Below are 20,362 nucleotides of genomic sequence, written 5' to 3'. Positions count from 1 at the left end.
CAGGGTTGTTAGGATGCCCAGCCACGATTCCATTCCGCTTTTTAGAGAACAGTTTCAATTCCATTTGAATTCTCTTCAATTAGGAGAACGTGGTTTACTTCCTGAAATGTAAATGACAAAAGAGCAGATGTTTGTCAACTGGATGGATCCGTCTGGTCATGTTAACTACTTTAGCAAACAATCACCCATATGATATTTAATGGTGATATGAAGTTTGTGAAGTTACTTGGTGTAACTGACCGGCACATGCGTGTGGTGATTCCCTGATACAAGAGCTCGATTAAAATCCCAGTTTACATTTAAAGGTCATTTCCGATCGAGCCGCCGTGGTAACGTTGCCTTTAAAATGTCAGCAGCACTACAGATTGAATCCGACTATTGGCATTGCAGCTTTAAAAGGCAATGTTCCTACAGACACAGAGATCCCATTCAAGATAACGGCTCAGCCGAAAATTGCCTTTAAAAGCCACAATGCCTATAACCTGCCATCCTATTGAATCCTGGTGTTGGGACACTGATGGTTTATAGCCTATACAGCAGGTTAGGAGAATTAGGTCAAGGTTAGTCAAAATTGCTGTAGTTGTCGCAACTCGAACAGGCAAGTTTTAGGTCCGTAGCTTTTCTCCATCTAGACACAACCGTAGGAGCCATAAACTGAAAGGCCATCAGTATCACCTCCATGGACCTTAAACAGCCAGCAGTGAACCTGTGTTTACACACACACACTTCATCCATAAGAAACTACTCAATCCGATCAGAAGAGTTGCTCCACATTACCAAAGTAGTGTTCCAGTTTGTATAGCAGATACATTAAGAAAAGAAGAACGTTAAGATTTTATTTTTTTGAAAGTATACAGTTTGGGAGACAATTACATTTGTAAAGGTGTGTCACACTGGTCATAATGACTGTTGGAACTATGGTTAACTGAAAAATGCTTCACAGAAGACTTCTAAATAAACGAGTCATTAGAAAACCCTGGCAGACGTCTGCTTGGAACCCAAACTAAACTGTTCTGTCCCTCGGGAGGTTTCTGCAGCTGAGCTAATTTCCCACATCCACCTCGAGCAGGGTCATAATCTTGTCTATATTCATCTCTTACCTGGAAACGGGCAAAGAAACAGCAGTAACATGTTGACTCAGGCTCGTGACACTAGTTTCCCCATAGCCCTACCCAATGAAACAGCATAGGACATGTTTTATGGCCGTGAGACAACTTTCCCATAGCCCCCCCGAGCTGGGTCATAATCTTGTCTGTATTCGTCTCTGACCTGAGGAGAAAAAGAGACCGACTTGTTTGTTTTGCCACGGACCCTGTTAAGTATTTGGGTCTATTAGGGGGTGACGTAGTTCACATAAGACTATGAACTGTGTCTCCTCATGATAGATCCTATCAAGTTCCAGAACGGTAAGACAACATGGTCACAGTTACATAACCTATTGAGATTGAACAGGATTGTCCTGTTTAATACAGTAATGTTATGTAACTTTCAAATTCTCATCCAAACAATAATAAGCAGTTAACGGTATCACTTTAATGAAAACGATCAATTCCAATATAAAACAACCAGAGACGGCTAACTAACTAATATACAACTGTCGTCTCTGAGGTAGTAAACATGCATTTCCCCGGTGTAAATTTACCTGACCACCGGACTTGCCACGACCGTACTGCCTGCCTTCTTTAAAACCAGCGTCCCAGTCAGTTCTGATGATGCGGTCATCCAGACGTGTCCCGTTGACAAACCTCATAGCATTTTCAGCATCTGTACGCGTGTAGTATCTGGTACAGGGGTCAAGGTGCCAGTTTCCAGGAACACAGATTAAGCCTACTATTGGACATCCAAGGGTCACTCTCCACTGACTGTGCTTTAGTGTAGGACTACATCGGCTGATGGAAAAAGGGCTTTATAAATACATTTGATTGATAGGACTAGGCTTAATCTGAGTCCTTTTTAGTGTAGGACTAGTTTTAATCTGGGTCCGGGAGCCCTAAGTGTATGGGTATAGCATTTTAAAAATGTCGAACCAAAACACATCCACAAGTTTTTTTGAAAGGATACTCGACGAAGCAGAAGCCGCACGCCGTCTTCTTCACCTTATCCAGGCCGATGATTATTCTCTTCACGTCCCCGCTCTTGGAGAAGAGCTCGTACACTTGTTCCTCTGTGGTGTAAAAGGACAGGTTACCCACGTAGAGTGTGTTAGCCTGCTTCAGCAGTTTCTCTTGCTCATATCGATTTCCCTGGAGGATGGAGGGGGGGAGAACATCTTTAGAAGACTCTAGTAACTGCACAGTCAGGGGGACAATTACACTAACATTAGCTGTTAGTATTATTCACCACTAATATGGGTAATCGTTTGCAGTATAATATACGTTTTAAATAAGACTCCATCTCATGTAACCATACCACACAGATGCTAATTTCAATGTCTCGTATTTAAACGTATTATGTCTAGACTGAGACCAGTCTGATTAGAGAGGTCAATTTGATTGGCTCTTTAATTCAACTGTAGCTAATTACAGGTTGGTCTCTTTTGAAAACACTTTTCGACCCATTCTTAGGAGGAAATCATCCTGAAATACAATATTCATGGTGTGAAAGCCACAGGTAAGTGATAAACAACGTTTGTCTGAAAGAAAAGACAGCACGTTGCAAGCTACCGGTAGCTTGCTAGCGCAACAGATAGCTAACGTTAGCTAGCAAAACTATTCTAATGGTTGGTTCCCGATTGATTTAAACCATTCCTTACCTTAAAATGTTGGTCTCTGTATTGGCTTACATCAACGTAGGAGTCGCTGAATAGTGCATTCAATTTAATAGACATTGTGTCGCTTCAAAGATGAGCGGAGAAATGTGTTCCTTACATCAACGTCTCGTCAACAACACAAAAAAAGTACTTCCGGGTCACGGAATTTAGAAATATTCTAAATAAAAGTCCCCCACGTAATAGTAAATAAAAGGTGTAATTAACCTTTATTTATTCATAGAAGAAAAATATTCTCTAAACATGAACAATGTTTCATATTTGTTCATATTTAAATAACATTTGCATTAAAGTTCCAAGGTGAAATAAATGTCCCCAATGCAGTACATTAAATACACATGGTCTTACAGAGAGAACTTTTCTAGGTGCCAAAGTAAAAGTTGGGTTGTAATTACTCACTAGGTTCTGTAGAATCTATATATGGTGTTATTTCATGGGGGACTGAAGTCTGTATACCCAGAAACACTTTCTACTCAACCCATTACATTGGCCACAATGCAATACACTCTATTTGAAACCCCAAATACATTTTATGCTATATATAAAAAGTATAGTACCTGTGTTGTGAAACATGGGTCTGAAATTTCATCAAATGTGTCAGTTAATTCATGGTCCAACACAGTGGTTCCCAACCAGGGGTACTAGGACCCCTCGGGTTACTTGGCCTATCCACAGGCTGTACTTGAGAAGACCAATGAGACCATAGGCCTCTTGGTAAAATGCACATGAGAGGGTACTTCAGGGGTACACCAGGTAGAGCCAAATTGGCACAGTGACCGAAAAATGTTGGGAACCACTGGTCTAACACACACTATGATACATCCATCAATTTCAATCGCCAGTTTCATTAAATGTGTCTGTAAAAAATGAATGGTCTGACACTATGATACAATTCAGTCATTTTAATCACTTATAGAATAAATCCATGAAATGAGTTATAGGCACCGAAATGGAAAATCTATAATTAATATCAGTTGCGTTTTTTTTTTCAATTCAATATTTGACATCAAATCAGATTGTAGAACACACAATGCAACTGTATGATTGTTCATGTTTCTGTGAAGTCCAGGAAACTGGACCAGGTGTGTTCTGGTGGCATAAACCTACCTAATCAGTTTTAATCAACGGGAAGACCATCCACAGTTGACCCATCAGCAGGCAATTAAGTATGTGAACCTGTTTTAGTTTTGGTGTTGATGTTAAAGGGGCAGTGCAGTTAATATGATTTTCCTTTTTTTTTTTTTTGTAATGATATTTCCATTTTATTGCTAGTTTTCCTTCCAATTGGCAACAGATTTTCATGCGAATATTCAAAAATATGCATAAATAAAATGTTAAAATGTTCTTGTTGTGGATAGAAGTCTGTGCGTAATGATCATACGACACATAAAAATTACTTTTGTGGTAAAATTCCCATGTACCAAATAAAAATTATAAGTTAAATGAGTTTCCATCGCATTTTCAAATCTACTGATGATTTTGTCACAAAAAAAAAAAAGTGGCGTTTTATAGCGAATGTGCCCACTCTGGTATTGGCTGGTGTGTTCTAACCAACAGCTCGCAGATATAGTACGGGTATAGCCTACATGATGACATTATTATGGACAAAAGAGTGAGATTATTTTTTATTTGTCCAACGGCAGCCAAGCATCGATGATCATGTCACCAGAATAAGACCCTGGATATTTATTGAAAAGAGCATCAAGCTCATCACCTTGCACTTTCAATACCCTGTGAAGTTCATCACAGTTTATTTAATCTGTAGCCTAATAAACTACATGCTTTATGGAGTCGTAGTCGGGAGGACCACACAGCCTGTCATTGAGTGACTCCAAGTTTTGATATGATGGCTATTATATCAATATTTGCACATAAAAGCGTGTCCACTGCCATTTTGCGCATAATACATCGCTAGTGGTCTCAAGAAGCAGATTTGTCATTCTTGTATTTACTTATTAGCACAATACAAATGGGCATGGATTAAAATGTAATATATTTTGAATTAGTTATCCACATTGCAATGTTTTTAAAATGGCAGCTTTTATTTTGAAGGATTCTTTATTACCATACAAATTGACGCCATCTTTTATGCTGCTGGCGGAACAGTGTGTCTCTGATGTAACCTCGCGTCTCAAAGTAGCGGTCATCTGAATGAACAAGGAAGTATGTGAGAAACTCTTCGATTTTTAATCTTAACTTTACCAGTGGCTCCTTACAGCATGTTATAATAAAAAGAGTATTGATGTTTTCTCATGAACTAACGTATTTTTCGGGAAAGGCAGCTAACTACCACGAGTAGCTAGCTAGCTGGTTAGCTAACTCTGGGCAGTGAAATAACATCAGCTGTCTTGTCGTTTGTTTTACAGGTAAACAAGACCATTTATTTACTGTACGAGATGGCCATCATTCGTATGTTGTTCTCTTTCCTGAACAATCCACGAGTCATTGAGAAACTAGCGGAGTCTCGTCCTATCCGACGTGCGGCACAGATCACAGCTTTTGCGATCATCAAAGCACAAATCGCTGGGAAGGTTGCGACGGCGAAGGTCCTGAAGTCAGACACGCTACGCCGGGTTCGGCAAGAGGCAAACGGACGGATTCCCCGAGACGCTGGTGACATCGGGACCCGGTTCAGAAGAGTGAGGGAGACTTTTGTCAAGGAGGTGAAAGATGGCTTCAGAGACGCTCAGGGACAAATAAAGAAATGAAGAAATTAAAGCAGTAGTCTTATGTCTGTATGACAGACAAACAATCATGTGAACTGTTGATAACATGACTCGTCCCACAACTGTCTAGGCCGACTACTATTACATCACTGAGCCAATATTTTTAATATATTGACGGGAACACTAAGCTACTGGTAAACCAGCTACTATGTCTCAAAACATACTCAAGATTAATTTTCCATCAGGGAGATATCATCATGTAATGAGTGTGGATTGTTTTTCTGACTGGTTTAAAAACAAAGTTGCGCCCCTGTAATGAATGTTGGGTTTTGTGGTTAGTTAGCCTACTGTAACACGTCTACATACTGGAGACAGATTTGTTGCAATCTACCCAGTAGTCTTTATTCAGGAGTTTGTGTTTGTAGATATGGAATTGTCTACCTGATCTGACTTGCAGAATACCATCATATAGTATGTTTGCTGTAATGCAGCCCCACGTCAGTTCCCATGACATATTATGACTTGATGTGTTTGGATTGTCCTCACCTATTGGCCAAATCTTAGTGTGCTTTTAAATGAAATGTCATGTATTTTACCAAAAAAAGATTTCAGATTAAAAAAATGACTTGACAACACGAGGTTTAGGCCTCTATTCAATCAATCCGTATTGTGGAAAATTCTGCACTAAAGTCCAATTGAAATTCAAAGGCAATGTTGGCTTTCACGGGAAGCGCTGCATGTCGGGCTCAATCGGAATTTACCTTTACATTTCTATTGCGAAATCTTTAACTTCAGTGATATGGATTGAATAGAGCACTTCGTCACCGACCCCAGCGTGTGTTTTACACCTGAGGAGGAAGCTGACTGACAAGTTCGGCAGTATCTTTGAAATAAGTGTCTTAACAACACTGATATTGTGGGTAGCAGACAGTTAGGGCTAGGCTAGCTAGTACAAAAGTAATTGCTTTTTTTGTGAGTCTGCTAATGGCTAAGTGTAGCATTGTGTTGATTACTGTGTGTAGACGAACCTCAACTCACCTTGCATGTTTAAAGTTCACTGTTTCACAGGTTGGCCCATAAAGAGGCTATAATAACCGTCCTTGGTTCTGAACCTTGAGTCCCTGAACCTCACAAACTCTTCCAACAACTTCCATTCAAACTGCCGTTGCAGCAAAGAACGCACAGTCCATGATTGTGTGCGAGTATACTTCATTGTAACTTTAAACAATCAACGTGGAGATTGTCACGTCCACCAAGAATGTATTGCACAGTCCTTGACTCTGTAGATGGGCTGACTGACACAATGTACAGGCTCTCATTCACAACCTACTACGACAGTAAAATGTTTCAAGATGGACCACCAGCTTCCATATGCAGATTTTTAATAAGAACAGCAGAGAATTCTTAAAGAAGCAGTTTTGTAGCAATACTTATGCAGACGCACTGGCCTGGCAACTAAATATTAGTTACATGTTTATCATTTAATTGAAGAAATTGCTATAACTTTGAAGGCAAGCGTTTGTTTCTGACAGAAATGAGTCAGTACTCTACATATACACTGATATGGTAGCTGAGCATCATATAAACTTATCTCTCATTGAAATACACATACAAGTCAAGCTGATATACTGGACAGGAACACAAAATTGCATGAGAGTAGCAAAAATAAATCGAACAGTGCGCCGTCACAATGCAGGAATCAGGTTTGGGTTGAGTTCCATTCCTTATAATCACTATTGTTATAGATCATGTGTACAACATTGAAATGTAATATAAGAATTTAAACCTGACTCTGTAATTTTCAAAATTCCACATGACTTTAAAATCAAAGTACACCTAAGTTTCAAAAGCAAAAAAACAAGGATGGCTTGTTCAATGTTCTCTCCAAAACAAGTGTATATCAGGTGCAAGCAGGTTCCAATCCATAATATTTATCAGTAGGCTATAATTCACATCATTCTTATCGTAGAATTTGATTACCAGCCAAGCAAATGGAAACTTCTAGGCCTCTATTCACGCTGTAACGCTGAACTTCCCGCGATACGGATTGAATCGAGACCCTAAATACAGATAGTGAGCAAGTTGTCTTAGCTTAAATGTTTGTCTTTCCAGGATTTGGGGAGAACATATGAATAAAACACCCCCTATTTGACTCTTTTCAAAACATTTCACAACACACATCCTGTAGTTCAAGCAGTGCATATTCACTGATATGGCATTAGCTTATACAGTAAAGGCAGAATGTGCAAAACACGTCATATTCCCAGATATGGCTTGTGTCCATAAGTAGTACTCACAATAGTCAGTGTAAGCAATACACACCTTGTGGAGAGACGAACACTGCATAGTAAAGTATGTAACGGGTAAAAACATATACACTGATATGGCAGTTACCGTCAGTAAGCATAATAGCAATCCTTCGTCATCTCTGGTTGGGAAGGACTTCATCCTCTGTAGCTCAACCAAAGAAAACATGATATTTTCCCCATTGAGAGACAAGCTCAATAAGCACCTTGAATCACTGACTCAATAAGCAAATTTGACTCACTGACTCAATTAGCAAATTTGACTCACTGACTCAATTAGCAAATTTGACTCACTGACTCAATTAGCAAATTTGACTCACTGACTCAATTAGCAAATTTGACTCACTGACTCAATTAGCAAATTTGACTCACTGACTCAATTGACAAATTTGACTCACTGACTCAATTAGCAAATTTGACTCACTGACTCACTGACTCAAGAAGCACCTTGACTCACTGACTCAAGAAGCACCTTGACTCACTGACTCAAGAAGCACCTTGACTCACTGACTCAAGAAGCACCTTGACTCACTGACTCAAGAAGCACCTTGACTCACTGACTCAAGAAGCACCTTGACTCACTGACTCAAGAAGCACCTTGACTCACTGACTCAAGAAGCACCTTGACTCACTGACTCAAGAAGCACCTTGACTCACTGACTCAACAACAGTGACCATAATTTAGACCAAATCAAATAGTATTTTCAACATGTTATCCTTCCTCACAAATCCTAGCATCAACATATACAGTAGAATAAAGTACAATCACAAGCTATGAATCTAAAGTACAATCATAAGCTATGAATCTAAAGTACAATCATAAGCTATGAATCTAAAGTAGTAATGTGCTGGGTAGTAATGTGCTGGGTAGTAATATACTGGGTGGTAATGTACTGGGTAGTAATGTACTGGGTAGTAATGTGCTGGGTGGTAATGTACAGGGTGGTAATGTACTGGGTGGTAATGTGCTGGGTAGTAATGTGCTGGGTGGTAATGTACAGGGTGGTAATGTACTGGTTGGTAATGTGCTGGGTAGTACTGTGCTGGGTGGTAATGTGCTGGGTAGTAATGTACTGGGTGGTAATGTGATGGGTAGTAATGTACTGGGTGGTAATGTGCTGGGTAGTAATGTGCTGGGTGGTAATGTGCTGGGTGGTAATGTACTGGGTAGTAATGTACTGGGTGGTAATGTACTGGGTGGTAATGTGCAGGGTAGTACTGTGCTGGGTAGTAATGTGCTGGGTAGTAATGTGCTGGGTGGTAATGTGTAGTGTTATTGCTGGTGCTTTGGCAGAAGAGGAGAGATTCCCTACAGAGGGAGTAGGCTACTGGGGTTGGTGAAGGAATGGGGCTGGACAAAAACAGAGGTTTTGTGTTGCTTCTGGGAATTTGGCGAGGGTTTTGGACAGGGGTTCAGGCTGGGAATGTGACTAGGGATTTGGACAGGGGTTCAGGCTGGGAATGTGACTAGGGTTTTGGACAGGGGATCAGGCTGGGAATGTGACTAGGGATTTGGACAGGGGTTCAGGCTGGGATAGGGGTTAGGGCTGGAACTTGGACAGGAGGACTGGGTTGGGGCTGGAACTTGGACAGGAGGACTGGGTTGGGGCTGGAACTTGGACAGGGGGCTGGGTTGGGGCTGGAACTTGGACAGGGGGCTGGGTTGGGGCTGGAACTTGGACAGGGGGCTGGGTTGGGGCTGGAACTTGGACAGGGGGCTGGGTTGGGGCTGGAACTTGGACAGGGGGACTGGGTTGGGGCTGGAACTTGGACAGGGGGACTGGGTTGGGGCTGGAACTTGGACAGGGGGACTGGGTTGGGGCTGGAACTTGGACAGGGGGACAGGGTTGGGGCTGGAACTTGGACAGGGGGCTGGGTTGGGGCTGGAACTTGGACAGGGGGACTGGGTTGGGGCTGGAACTTGGACAGGGGGCTGGGTTGGGGCTGGAACTTGGACAGGGGGCTGGGGGGGCTGGAACTTTGACAGGGGCTGGGTTGGAACTTGGACAGGGGGCTGGGTTGGAACTTGGACAGGGGGGCTGGGTTGGGGCTGGAACTTGGACAGGGGCTGGTTTGGGTTAGGACATGGCTTCTTACACCCAGAGGAATATGGAGCTCATCAGAGCCACCAGGAGCAGGGAAGACAGTGCTGTAGGCCAAACAAACATACTTCAGTACACCAGCACATAGGAAAGCTACTGTTCCTAAAGCATTACCGTCAGTAAAATGAGATAGATCAAAGAGAGTGTGTGTGAGTTTGTGTACAGTACCTTTAGCAGAGGAGTTGCACTCCATGTTGGTAAGTGAGTCCATGTAGCCCTGTCCCAGCCACTTGTCATAGGTCTTCCTCTCAGCCACTCCGATCATGCTGACAGTGGAGTCTTTGAAGATGAGGTCAGAGCCCTGGTACTTAGACGAGTCAAACATCTTGAACTCTGAACCCGTGTCACTACTATAGTACTCCTGGAGGGAGATGAAGAGGACAAGTGTATCAACATGTAGTTCACCGTTTTCAGGTGTGTAGAAGGGATATTTATTTATGTGATGTTATGTTATGCCACATGCATACAATCAATCAACAAAATGACCAAACACTCACTCACTCACTCACTCACTCACTCACTCACTCACTCACTCACTCACTCACTCACTCACTCACTCACTCACTCACTCACTCACTCACTCAACTAATAAATCAACCAATCCCTCAAACAGTCAACAAATCAATCCAATCACTCAATAAAATAACCAATAAATCAACCAATCATTCAATAAATCAACTAATCACTCAATCAACCAAATCAACCAATCAACGAACCAAAGGCCCGGTCAGTCGTACCTGTGCTTTGTCCAGCAGGCCATAGAGGGCGTAGATGTTGGTGTCGGGCCGTACCATAACGGCGTGGGAGGGGACGCGGGCCAGGTTACAGTGGGCGTACTGGGTGACCTCTGCCCTGGAGCCGTGGGGACACAGCAGTTGGAAGTCCTTAGACTGCAGGTCAATGGCCCACGACTCACCTGAATTACCTAGAGGACAGAGAGATAAACACACAGAGATTAGAAAACGTACCGCAGATATACAGAGATAACTCTCCTAATTCACAAATACTGATATTGATAGTGGGGTTATGGGTTTATGGTAGTGGGGTTATGGGTTTATGGTAGTGGGGTTATGGGTTTATGGTAGTGGGGTTATGGGTTTATGGTAGTGGGGTTATGGGTTTATGGTAGTGGGGTTATGGGTTTATGGTAGTGGGGTTATGGGTTTATGGTAGTGGGGTTATGGGTTTATGGTAGTGGGGTTATGGGTTATGGTAGTGGGGTTATGGGTTTATGGTAGTGGGGTTATGGTAGTTTATGGGTTTATGGTAGTGGGGTTATGGGTTTATGGTAGTGGGGTTATGGGTTTATGGTAGTGGGGTTATGGGTTTATGGTAGTGGGGTTATGGGTTTATGGTAGTGGGGTTATGGTGCAATGATAACAATGGTTGGTTTCCTGACCGGAGATGGTATGCAACACACACACACACACACACACACACACACACACACACACACACACACACACACTTACCATCAGTGTTTTGGAAGACAGTGGTGTGCTTGATGAAGGCCACCTCTCCAGTTCCCGTGGCCAAACACCTGATACAAATAGAGTTAAATAGTAAATGGGGTCTTTATGTTGACACTAACTCTGCCACGGTTCGTGGGACAAAGACTATGGAGAAAATGAATGGCGTCTTTAGTTGTTGTAGTGTTTTTGGAGAAAGGTAGAAAATAATGTCTGTGGTAAACACAGGTCGAGGAGATCTGACACGGTTTGTTCTATGAGATTATCTTCATCAGCTAACCTCATTTTTGTTGTTGTTGAATATATGTCCTTCACAAAAATCCCATAAAGTGCAATCATCCATAAAGGTCATGTTAACTGACTGCTATTATCTTACAGAACAGAAAGTAGAAGAACTCCTAAGTCTGTTTTTTACCTCAGACCCCATTTTCTGCATTTATTCCAAAACCCTATTCTTTCCCCATAGGAATGTCTGAACGAACTGCAACGCCAGGGTTGCGGGTTTGATTCCCACGGGGTTGCGGGTTCGATTCCCACGGGGTTGCGGGTTCGATTCCCACGGGGTTGTGGGTTCGATTCCCACGGGGTTGTGAGAGTTCGATTCCCACGGGGTTGTGAGTTCGATTCCCACGGGGTTGTGGGTTCGATTCCCACGGGGTTGTGGGTTCGATTCCCACGGGGGGGGTGTATCAAAATGTATGCATTCTCTACTGTAAGTCTCTCAGGATAAGAATGTCTGCTAAATGACTCAAATGTTAAATGTATATGTCAATGATGCTATCTCTCTAGAATGTTCCCTACGGTCTACAATTACAACAAACCAAGGCCGATATACATAGTTTGACTATAACATTGTAAATGGTGTTATAACCACAATAGAATTGTCTTGGCACTTCATAAAACTATGTCTAAGGGCTGTATTCAAGTCGCAGAAGTTCAGCTTTACAGCGTGATTGGAACTGAAAGGCAGTGTGTTCCAGCGCTGGCGGAGACAACATGCTCGGTAAACGCTTCATACGTCCACTAAATTACAAATCACCTTTACATTTCTATTACGGAAACTGTCACGTTTCAGCTTCACAAGACTGAACAGATTCAGCTTCACAAGACTGAACAGATTCAGCTTCACAGACTGAATACAGTCAGTTTCAGACTTTCACAAGACTGAACAGATTCAGCTTCACAAGACTGAACAGATTCAGCTTCACAAGACTGAACAGATTCAGCTTCACAGACTGAATACAGTCAGTTTCACAGACTGAATAGAGTCAGCTTCACAGACTGAACAGATTCAGTTTCACAAGACTGAACAGATTCAGCTTCACAAGACTGAACAGATTCAGCTTCACAAGACTGAACAGATTCAGCTTCACAGGCTGAATAGAGTCAGCTTCACAGACTGAATAGAGTCAGTTTCACAGGCACAGGCTGAATAGATTCAGCTTCACAGACTGAATAGATTCAGCTTCACAGACTGAATACAGTCAGTTTCACAGACTGAATAGAGTCAGCTTCACAGACTGAACAGATTCAGTTTCACAAGACTGAACAGATTCAGCTTCACAAGACTGAACAGATTCAGCTTCACAAGACTGAACAGATTCAGCTTCACAGACTGAATAGATTCAGCTTCACAGACTGAACAGAGACCTCAATCTGTCTTTAAATGGATCAGGAAGTTGTGAGAGGTACTGTACCTGAACGCTCCATTGTATCCGTCATACAGGTCCTTGCCTTTCTCACACTTGTTCTGCCCTTTGTTGTCCCCCACACACAGGTCACACAGGTTGCCAGGGAAACCAGGCTGATTGGCACCAGGGACACAGCTGTTCTTAAAGAAACCTCCAGCAGCTGAGGAGAACAGGAGGAGAGAGAGACAGTCAGATCTACTGAGGAGAACAGGAGGAGAGAGAGACAGTCAGATCTACTGAGGAGGACAGAAGGAGAGAGAGACAGTCAGATCTACTGAGGAGAACAGGAGGAGAGAGAGACAGTCAGATCTACTGAGGAGGACAGAAGGAGAGAGAGACAGTCAGATCTACTGAGGAGAACAGGAGGAGAGAGAGACAGTCAGATCTACTGAGGAGGACAGAAGGAGAGAGAGACAGTCAGATCTACTGAGGAGAACAGGAGGAAAGAGAGACAGTCAGATCTACTGAGGAGAACAGGAGGAGAGAGAGACAGATCTACTGAGGAGGACAGAAGGAGAGAGAGACAGTCAGATCTACTGAGGAGAACAGGAGGAGAGACAGTCAGATCTACTGAGGAGGACAGAAGGAGAGAGAGACAGTCAGATCTACTGAGGAGAACAGAAGGAGAGAGAGACAGTCAGATCTACTGAGGAGGACAGAAGGAGAGAGAGACAGTCAGATCTACTGAGGAGGACAGAAGGAGAGAGAGACAGTCAGATCTACTGAGGAGGACAGGAGGTGAGAGAGACAGTCAGATCTACTGAGGAGGACAGGAGGAGAGAGAGACAGTCAGATCTACTGAGGAGAACAGGAGGAGAGAGAGACAGTCAGATCTACTGAGGAGAACAGGAGGAGAGAGAGACAGTCAGATCTACAGAGGAGGACAGAAGGAGAGAGAGACAGTCAGACCTACTGAGGAGGACAGGAGGAGAGAGAGACAGTGTGATGTGAAATGAACTCACACACTCCAATGCTTGTGTGCAAAGGCACAGACAGACAGACAGACAGAGACAGACAGAGACAGTCAGAGACAGACAGACAGTCAGAGACAGACAGACAGACAGACAGTCAGACAGACAGACAGACAGACAGACAGACAGTCAGACAGACAGACAGACACAGACAGACAGACAGACAGACAGACAGACAGACAGACAGAGACAGACAGTCAGTCAGACAGACAGACAGACAGACAGAGACAGACAGAGACAGACAGTCAGAGACAGACAGACAGTCAGACAGACAGACAGTCAGACAGTCAGAGACAGACAGTCAGAGACAGACAGTCAGAGACAGACAGTCAGAGACAGACAGTCAGAGAGAGACAGACAGTCAGAGACAGACAGACAGTCAGAGACAGACAGACAGTCAGTCAGAGACAGACAGTCAGACAGACTCACTCCCTGGTGTATTACCTTGTGGTATCTGACAATGAGCTGGTCTGATGAGACCTTTCTCTATGAGCAGACCCATGGGGATGTTCCAGCCAGCAGTACGGCCGTAGCCAGTGTGACAGGAGCTCTTCCCCCTCAGGTTCTCCAGCGTGGTGATGTCACTGTTGGACTTCTTCACCACTGCCACAGCATAGTAGATACTGCCATCACTGTCCCCTGGGAGAGAGAGGAGGGAGAGAGGAGGGAGAGAGGAGGGAAGAGAGGATGGAGAGAGGAGGGAGAGAGGAGGGATGAGGAGGGAGAGAGGAGGGAAGAGAGGAGGGAAGAGAGGAGGGAGAGAGAAGGGAGAGAGGAGGGAAGAGAGGAGGGAGAGAGGAGAGGGAAGAGAGGAGGGGGAGAGAGGAGAGGGAAGAGAGGAGGGAAGAGAGGAGGGGAGAGAGGAGGGAGAGAGGAGGGAGAGAGGAGGGAGAGAGGAGAGGGAAGAGAGGAGGGAAGAGAGGAGGGGAGAGAGGAGGGAAGAGAGCAGGGAGAGAGGAGGGAGAGAGGAGGGAGAGAGGAGGGGAGAGAGGAGAGGAGAGAGGAGGGAAGAGGAGAGGGAAGAGAGGAGGGAAGAGATGAGGGGAGAGGGGGAGAGAGGAGGGAAGAGATGAGGGAGAGAGGAGGGAAGAGAGGAGGGGAGAGAGGAGGGGAAGAGATGAGGGGAGAGAGGAGGGAGAGGAGGGAGAGAGTAGGGAAGAGAGGAGGGAGAGAGGAGGGAGTTAGGAGGGAGAGGAGAGAAGAGAGGAGGGAGAGAGAGGGAAGAGAGGAGGGGAGAGAGGAGGGAAGAGGAGGGAAGAGATGAGGGAAGAGGAGGGAGAGGAGGGAGAGAGTAGGGAAGAGAGGAGGGAGAGAGGAGGGAGTTAGGAGGGAGAGGAGAGAAGAGAGGAGGGAGAGAGTAGGGAAGAGAGGAGGGGAGAGAGGAGGGAGAGGAGGGAGAGAGTAGGGAAGAGAGGAGGGAGAGAGGAGGGGAGATAGGAGGGAAGAGAGTAGGGAAGAGAGTAGGGAAGAGAGTAGGGAAGAGAGGAGGGGAGAGAGGAGGGGAGAGAGGAGGGAAGAGAGGAGGGAAGAGAGGAGGGAAGAGAGGAGGGAGGGAAGAGGGAGAGAAGAGTGGAGGGAAGAGAGGAGGGGAGAGAGGAGGGAGAGAGTAGGGAAGAGAGGAGGGAGAGAGGAGGGAGAGAGGAGGGAGAGGAGGGAGAGAGGAGGGAAGAGAGGAGGGGAGAGAGGAGGGAGAGAGGAGGGAAGAGAGGAGGGGAGAGGAGGGAAGAGAGAGGGAAGAGAGGAGGGAAGAGAGGAGGAGAGAGAGGGAGGGAAGAGAGGAGGGGAGAGAGGAGGGAAGAGAGGAGGGAAGAGAGGAGGGAAGAGAGGAGGGAAGAGAGGAGGGAGAGAGAGGAGGGAAGAGAGAGGGAAGAGAGGAGGGAGAGAGGAGGGAAGAGAGGAGGGAAGAGAGAGGGAGGAAGAGAGGAGGGGAGAGAGGAGGGAAGAGAGGAGGGAAGAGAGGAGGGAAGAGAGGAGGAGAGAGGAGGGAAGAGAGGAGGGAGAGAGGAGGGAAGAGAGGAGGAAGAGAGGAGGGAAGAGAGGAGGGAAGAGAGGAGGGAAGAGAGGCAGGAAGAGAGGAGGGAAGAGAGGTGGGAAGAGAGGAGGGAAGAGAGGAGGGAAGAGAGGAGGGAGAGGAGGGAAGAGAGGAGGGGAGAGAGGAGGGAAGAGAGGAGGGAAAAGAGGAGAGAGAGAGGGAGAAAGAGAGGAGGGGAAGAGGAGGAGGGAGATAGGAGGGAAGAGAGGAGGGAGATAGGAGGGAAGAGAGGAGGGAGAGAAGAGGGAGAGAGGAGGGAAGAGAGGAGGGGAGAGAGGAGGGAAGAGAGGAGGGAAAAGAGGAGGGAGAGAGTAGGGAGAAAGAGAGGAGGGAAGAGAGGAGGGAGATAGGAGGGAAGAGAGGAGGGAGATAGGAGGGAAGAGAGGAGGGAGATAAGAGGGAGAGAGGAGGGAAGAGAGGAGGGGAGAGAGGAGGGAAGAGAGGAGGGAAGAGAGGAGGGAAGGAGATAGGAGGGAGAGAGGAGGGAAGAGAGGAGGGAGAGAGGAGGGAGATAAGAGGGAGAGAGGAGGGAAGAGAGGAGGGAAGAGAGGAGGGAAGAGAGGAGGGAAAAGAGGAGGGAGAAAGAGGGAGAAAGAGAGGAGGGAAGATAGGAGGGAGATAGGAGGGAAGAGAGGAGGGAGAGAGGAGGGAGAGAGGAGGGAAGAGAGGAGGGGAGAGGAGAGAAGAGAGGAGGGAGAGAGTAGGGAAGAGAGGAGGGGAGAGAGGAGGAGGGAGAGGAGGGAAGAGAGTAGGGGAGAGAGGAGGGATGAGAGGAAGGAGAGAGTAGGGAAGAGAGTAGGGAAGAGAGGAGGGAGAGAGGAGGGAGAGAGTAGGGAAGAGAGGAGGGAAGAGAGGAGGGAAAAGAGGAGGGAGAGAGTAGGGAGAAAGAGAGGAGGGAAGAGAGGAGGGAGATAGGAGGGAAGAGAGGAGTGAGATAAGAGGGAGAGAGGAGGGAAGAGAGGAGGGGAGAGAGGAGGGAAGAGAGGAGGGAAAAGAGGAGGAGAGAGTAGGGAGAAAGAGAGGAGGGAAGAGAGGAGGGAAGAGAGGAGGGAGATAAGAGGGAGAGAGGAGGGAAGAGAGGAGGGAGATAGGAGGGAGAGAGGATGGAAGAGAGGAGGGAGAGAGGAGGGAGAGAGGAGGGAGAGAGGAGGGAGAGAGGAGGGAGAGAGGAGGGAAGAGAGAGATAGGAGGGAAGAGAGGAGGAAGAGAGGAGGGAGATAGGAGGGAGAGAGGAGGGAAGAGAGGAGGGAGATAGGAGGGAAGAGAGGAGGGAGATAAGATAAGAGGAGGGAAGAGAGGAGGGAAGAGAGGAGGGAAGAGAGGAGGGAAGAGAGGAGGGAGAGAGGAGGGAGAGAGTAGGGAAGAGAGGAGGGAAGAGAGGAGGGAAAAGAGGAGGGAGAGAGTAGGGAGAAAGAGAGGAGGGAAGAGAGGAGGGAGATAGGAGGGAAGAGAGGAGGGAGATAGGAGGGAGATAAGAGGGAGAGAGGAGGGAAGAGAGGAGGGGAGAGAGGAGGGAAGAGAGGAGGGGAGAGAGGAGGGAAGAGAGGAGGGAAAAGAGGAGGGAGAGAGTAGGGAGAAAGAGAGGAGGGAAGAGAGGAGGGAGATAAGAGGGAAGAGAGGAGGGAAGAGAGGAGGGAGAGAGGAGGGAAGATAGGAGGGAAGAGAGGAGGGAAGAGAGGAGGAGAAGAGAGGAGGGAGATAGGAGGGAGATAGGAGGGAGATAGGAGGGAGATAGGAGTGCAATAGGAGGGAGAGAGGAGGGAAGAGAGGAGGGAAGAGAGGAGGGAAGAGAGGAGGGAAGAGAGGAGGGAAGAGAGGAGGGAGAGAGGAGGGAAGAGAGGAGGGAGAGAGGAGGGAGATAGGAGGGAAGAGAGGAGGGAAGAGAGGAGGGAGATAGGAGGGAAGAGAGGAGGGAGATAGGAGGGAAGAGAGGAGGGAGATAGGAGGGAGAGAGGAGGGAGATAGGAGGGAGATAGGAGGGAGAGAGGAGGGAAGAGAGGAGGGAAGAGAGGAGGGAAGAGAGGAGGGAGAGAGTAGGGAGAAAGAGAGGAGGGAAGAGAGGAGGGAGATAAGAGGGAGAGAGGAGGGAAGAGAGGAGGGAGATAGGAGGGAGAGAGGATGGAAGAGAGGAGGGAGAGAGGAGGGAGATAGGAGGGAGAGAGGAGGGAGAGAGGATGGAGAGAGGAGGGAAGAGGGAGATAGGAGGGGAGAGAGGAGGGAAGAGGAGATAGGAGGGAAGAGAGGAGGAAGAGAGGAGGGAGAGAGGGAAGAGAGGAGGGAGATAGGAGGGAAGAGAGGAGGGAGATAAGAGGGAGAGAGGAGGGAAGAGAGGAGGGAAGAGAGGAGGGAGAGAGGAGGGAGAGAGTAGGGAAGAGAGGAGGGAAGAGAGGAGGGAAAAGAGGAGGGAGAGAGTAGGGAGAAAGAGAGGAGGGAAGAGAGGAGGGAGATAGGAGGGAGATAAGAGGGAGAGAGGAGGGAAGAGAGGAGGGGAGAGAGGAGGGAAGAGAGGAGGGGAGAGAGGAGGAAGAGAGGAGGGAAGAGAGGAGGGAAAAGAGGAGGGAGAGAGTAGGGAGAAAGAGAGGAGGGAAGAGAGGAGGGAGATAAGAGGGAGAGAGGAGGGAAGAGAGGAGGGAGAGAGGATGGAAGAGAGGAGGGAGAGAGGAGGGAGAGAGGAGGGAGAGGGAGAGAGGGAGAGAGGAGGGAAGAGGGAGATAGGAGGGAAGAGAGGAGGAAGAGAGGAGGGAGATAGGAGGGAGAGAGGAGGGAAGAGAGGAGGGAGATAGGAGGAGAGAGAGGAGGGAAGAGAGGAGAGAAGAGAGAGAAGAGGGAAGGAGGAGAGAGAGAGTAGGGAAGAGATGAGGGAGGGGAGAGAGGAGGAGGGAGAGGAGGGAAGAGAGGAGGGAGAGAGAGGGAAGAGAGGAGGGGAGAGAGGAGGGAGGAGAGAGGAGGAAGAGAGGAGGGGGAGAGAGGAGGAGAGAGAGGAGGAGGGAAGAGATGAGGGGAGAGAGGAGGGAAGAGAGGAGGGAAAAGAGGAGGGAGAGAGGAGGGAAGAGAGTAGGGAGAAAGAGAGGAGGGAAGAGAGGAGGGAGAGGGAGATAAGAGGGGAGAGAGGAGGGAAGAGAGGAGGGAGAGAGAGGGAGGGAAGAGGAGGAGGGAAGAGAGGAGGAGAGGAGGGAGAGAGGAGGGAGAGAGGAGGGAGAGAGGAGGAGGGAGATAGGAGGGAGAGAGGAGGGAGAGAGGAGGGAAGAGAGGAGGGAGAGAGGAGGGAAGAGAGGAGGGAAGAGAGGAGGGAGAGAGGAGGGAGAGAGGAGGGAAGAGAGGAGGGGAGAGGAGGGAGATAGGAGGGAAGAGAGGAGGGAAGAGAGGAGGAGATAGGAGGGAAGAGAGGAGGGAGAGAGGAGGGAGATAGGAGGGAAGAGAGGAGGGAGATAGGAGGGAGAGAGGAGGGAGAGAGGAGGGAGAGAGGAGGGAGAGAGGAGGGAGAGGAGGGAAGAGGAGGAGATAGAGAAGGAGAGGAAGAGAGGAGGAGATAGGAGGGAAGAGAGGAGGGAGATAGGAGGGAGATAGGAGGGAGAGAGGAGGGAGATAGGAGGGAGATAGGAGGGAGAGAGGAGGGAGGGAGAGAGGAGGGAGAGAGGAGGGAAGAGAGGAGGGAAGAGAGGAGGGAAGAGAGGAGGGAAGAGAGGAGGGAGAGAGGAGGGAAGAGAGGAGGGAGAGGAGGGAGATAGGAGGGAGAGAGGAGGGAAGAGAGGAGGGAGATAGGAGGGAAGAGAGGAGGGAGAGAGGAGGGAAGAGAGGAGGGAAGAGAGGAGGGAGAGAGGAGGAGAGAGAGGAGGGAAGAGAGGAGGGAGAGAGGAGGGAGAGAGGAGGGAAGAGAGGAGGGAGAGAGGAGGGAGAGAGGAGGGAAGAGAGGAGGGAAGAGAGGAGGGAAGAGAGGAGGGAAGAGAGGAGGGAAGAGAGGAGGGAAGAGAGGAGGGAGAGAGGAGGGAGAGAGGAGGGAAGAGAGGAGGGAGAGAGGAGGGAGAGAGGAGGGAAGAGAGGAGGGAGAGAGGAGGGAGAGAGGAGGGAAGAGAGGAGGGAGAGAGGAGGGAGAGAGGAGGGAAGAGAGGAGGGAGAGAGGAGGGAAAGAGAGGAGAGAGGAGGGAAGAGAGGAGGGAAGAGAGGAGGGAGAGAGGAGGGAAGAGAGGAGGGAGAGAGGAGGGAAGAGAGGAGGGAAGAGAGGAGGGGAGAGAGGAGGGAAGAGAGGAGGGAAGAGAGGAGGGAGAGAGGAGGGAAGAGAGGAGGGAGATAGGAGGGAGAGAGGAGGGAGAGAGGAGGGAAGAGAGGAGGGAAGAGAGGAGGGAGAGAGGAGGGAAGAG

The 20,362-nt window shown here is 47.5% G+C and overlaps 2 protein-coding genes and 1 long non-coding RNA gene across 4 annotated transcripts in view; 1 reads left to right on the top strand and 2 right to left on the bottom strand.

Moving 5' to 3' along the window:
* Window positions 1-822: 822 nt before the first annotated feature.
* On the bottom strand, window positions 823-2,908 carry ncbp2 (nuclear cap binding protein subunit 2). 2 transcript variants are annotated; one of them, XM_024422378.2, is made up of 4 exons: window positions 2,753-2,908; window positions 2,062-2,243; window positions 1,643-1,781; window positions 823-1,269 (listed from the first exon to the last, which is right to left on the bottom strand). In XM_024422378.2, exons 1-4 carry the CDS (start codon window positions 2,825-2,827, stop codon window positions 1,198-1,200), a joined length of 468 nt encoding a protein of 155 aa, XP_024278146.1. In that variant the 5' UTR covers window positions 2,828-2,908; the 3' UTR covers window positions 823-1,197. The 2 variants fall into 2 exon arrangements, with proteins under 2 accessions (XP_024278146.1, XP_024278147.1); XM_024422379.2 differs by having other exon boundaries at window positions 823-1,100.
* Window positions 2,909-4,841: 1,933 nt separating this feature from the next.
* Window positions 4,842-7,748, top strand: LOC112251424. The gene is made up of 2 exons (XR_002953672.2): window positions 4,842-4,930; window positions 5,134-7,748. It is a non-coding gene; the product is annotated as an uncharacterized LOC112251424 (long non-coding RNA).
* Window positions 7,749-9,729: 1,981 nt separating this feature from the next.
* The window catches only part of meltf (melanotransferrin), a 24,496-nt gene continuing 13,863 nt past the window's right edge, over window positions 9,730-20,362 (bottom strand). Inside the window, exons 12-17 of the mRNA XM_042322530.1 lie at window positions 14,417-14,611; window positions 13,008-13,161; window positions 11,314-11,381; window positions 10,579-10,766; window positions 10,010-10,202; window positions 9,730-9,888 (exon numbers count right to left, since the gene is read on the bottom strand). Of these exons, the coding sequence (XP_042178464.1) occupies window positions 9,833-9,888; window positions 10,010-10,202; window positions 10,579-10,766; window positions 11,314-11,381; window positions 13,008-13,161; window positions 14,417-14,611 (854 nt within the window). The 3' untranslated portion in view covers window positions 9,730-9,832. The remainder of the gene's footprint in view (window positions 9,889-10,009; window positions 10,203-10,578; window positions 10,767-11,313; window positions 11,382-13,007; window positions 13,162-14,416; window positions 14,612-20,362) is intronic.

This window comes from Oncorhynchus tshawytscha, linkage group LG05 (assembly GCF_018296145.1).
Source record: "Oncorhynchus tshawytscha isolate Ot180627B linkage group LG05, Otsh_v2.0, whole genome shotgun sequence".
NCBI lineage: Eukaryota > Metazoa > Chordata > Actinopteri > Salmoniformes > Salmonidae > Oncorhynchus > Oncorhynchus tshawytscha.
Note: the sequence above shows the minus strand (reverse complement) of the source record. Positions and strands in the feature narration are given on the sequence as shown.

Coding starts and splice junctions, on each gene's coding strand:
- ncbp2 (XM_024422379.2), bottom strand. CDS start 2,827: ATGTCTATTAAATTGAATGCACTATTCAGCGACTCCTACGTTGATGTA. Junction 2,244..2,752: donor ACAGAGACCAACATTTTAAG/GTAAGGAATGGT, acceptor TCCATCCTCCAG/GGAAATCGATATGAGCAAGA. Junction 1,782..2,061: donor TGCGGCTTCTGCTTCGTCGA/GTATCCTTTCAA, acceptor CCCCTGTACCAG/ATACTACACGCGTACAGATG.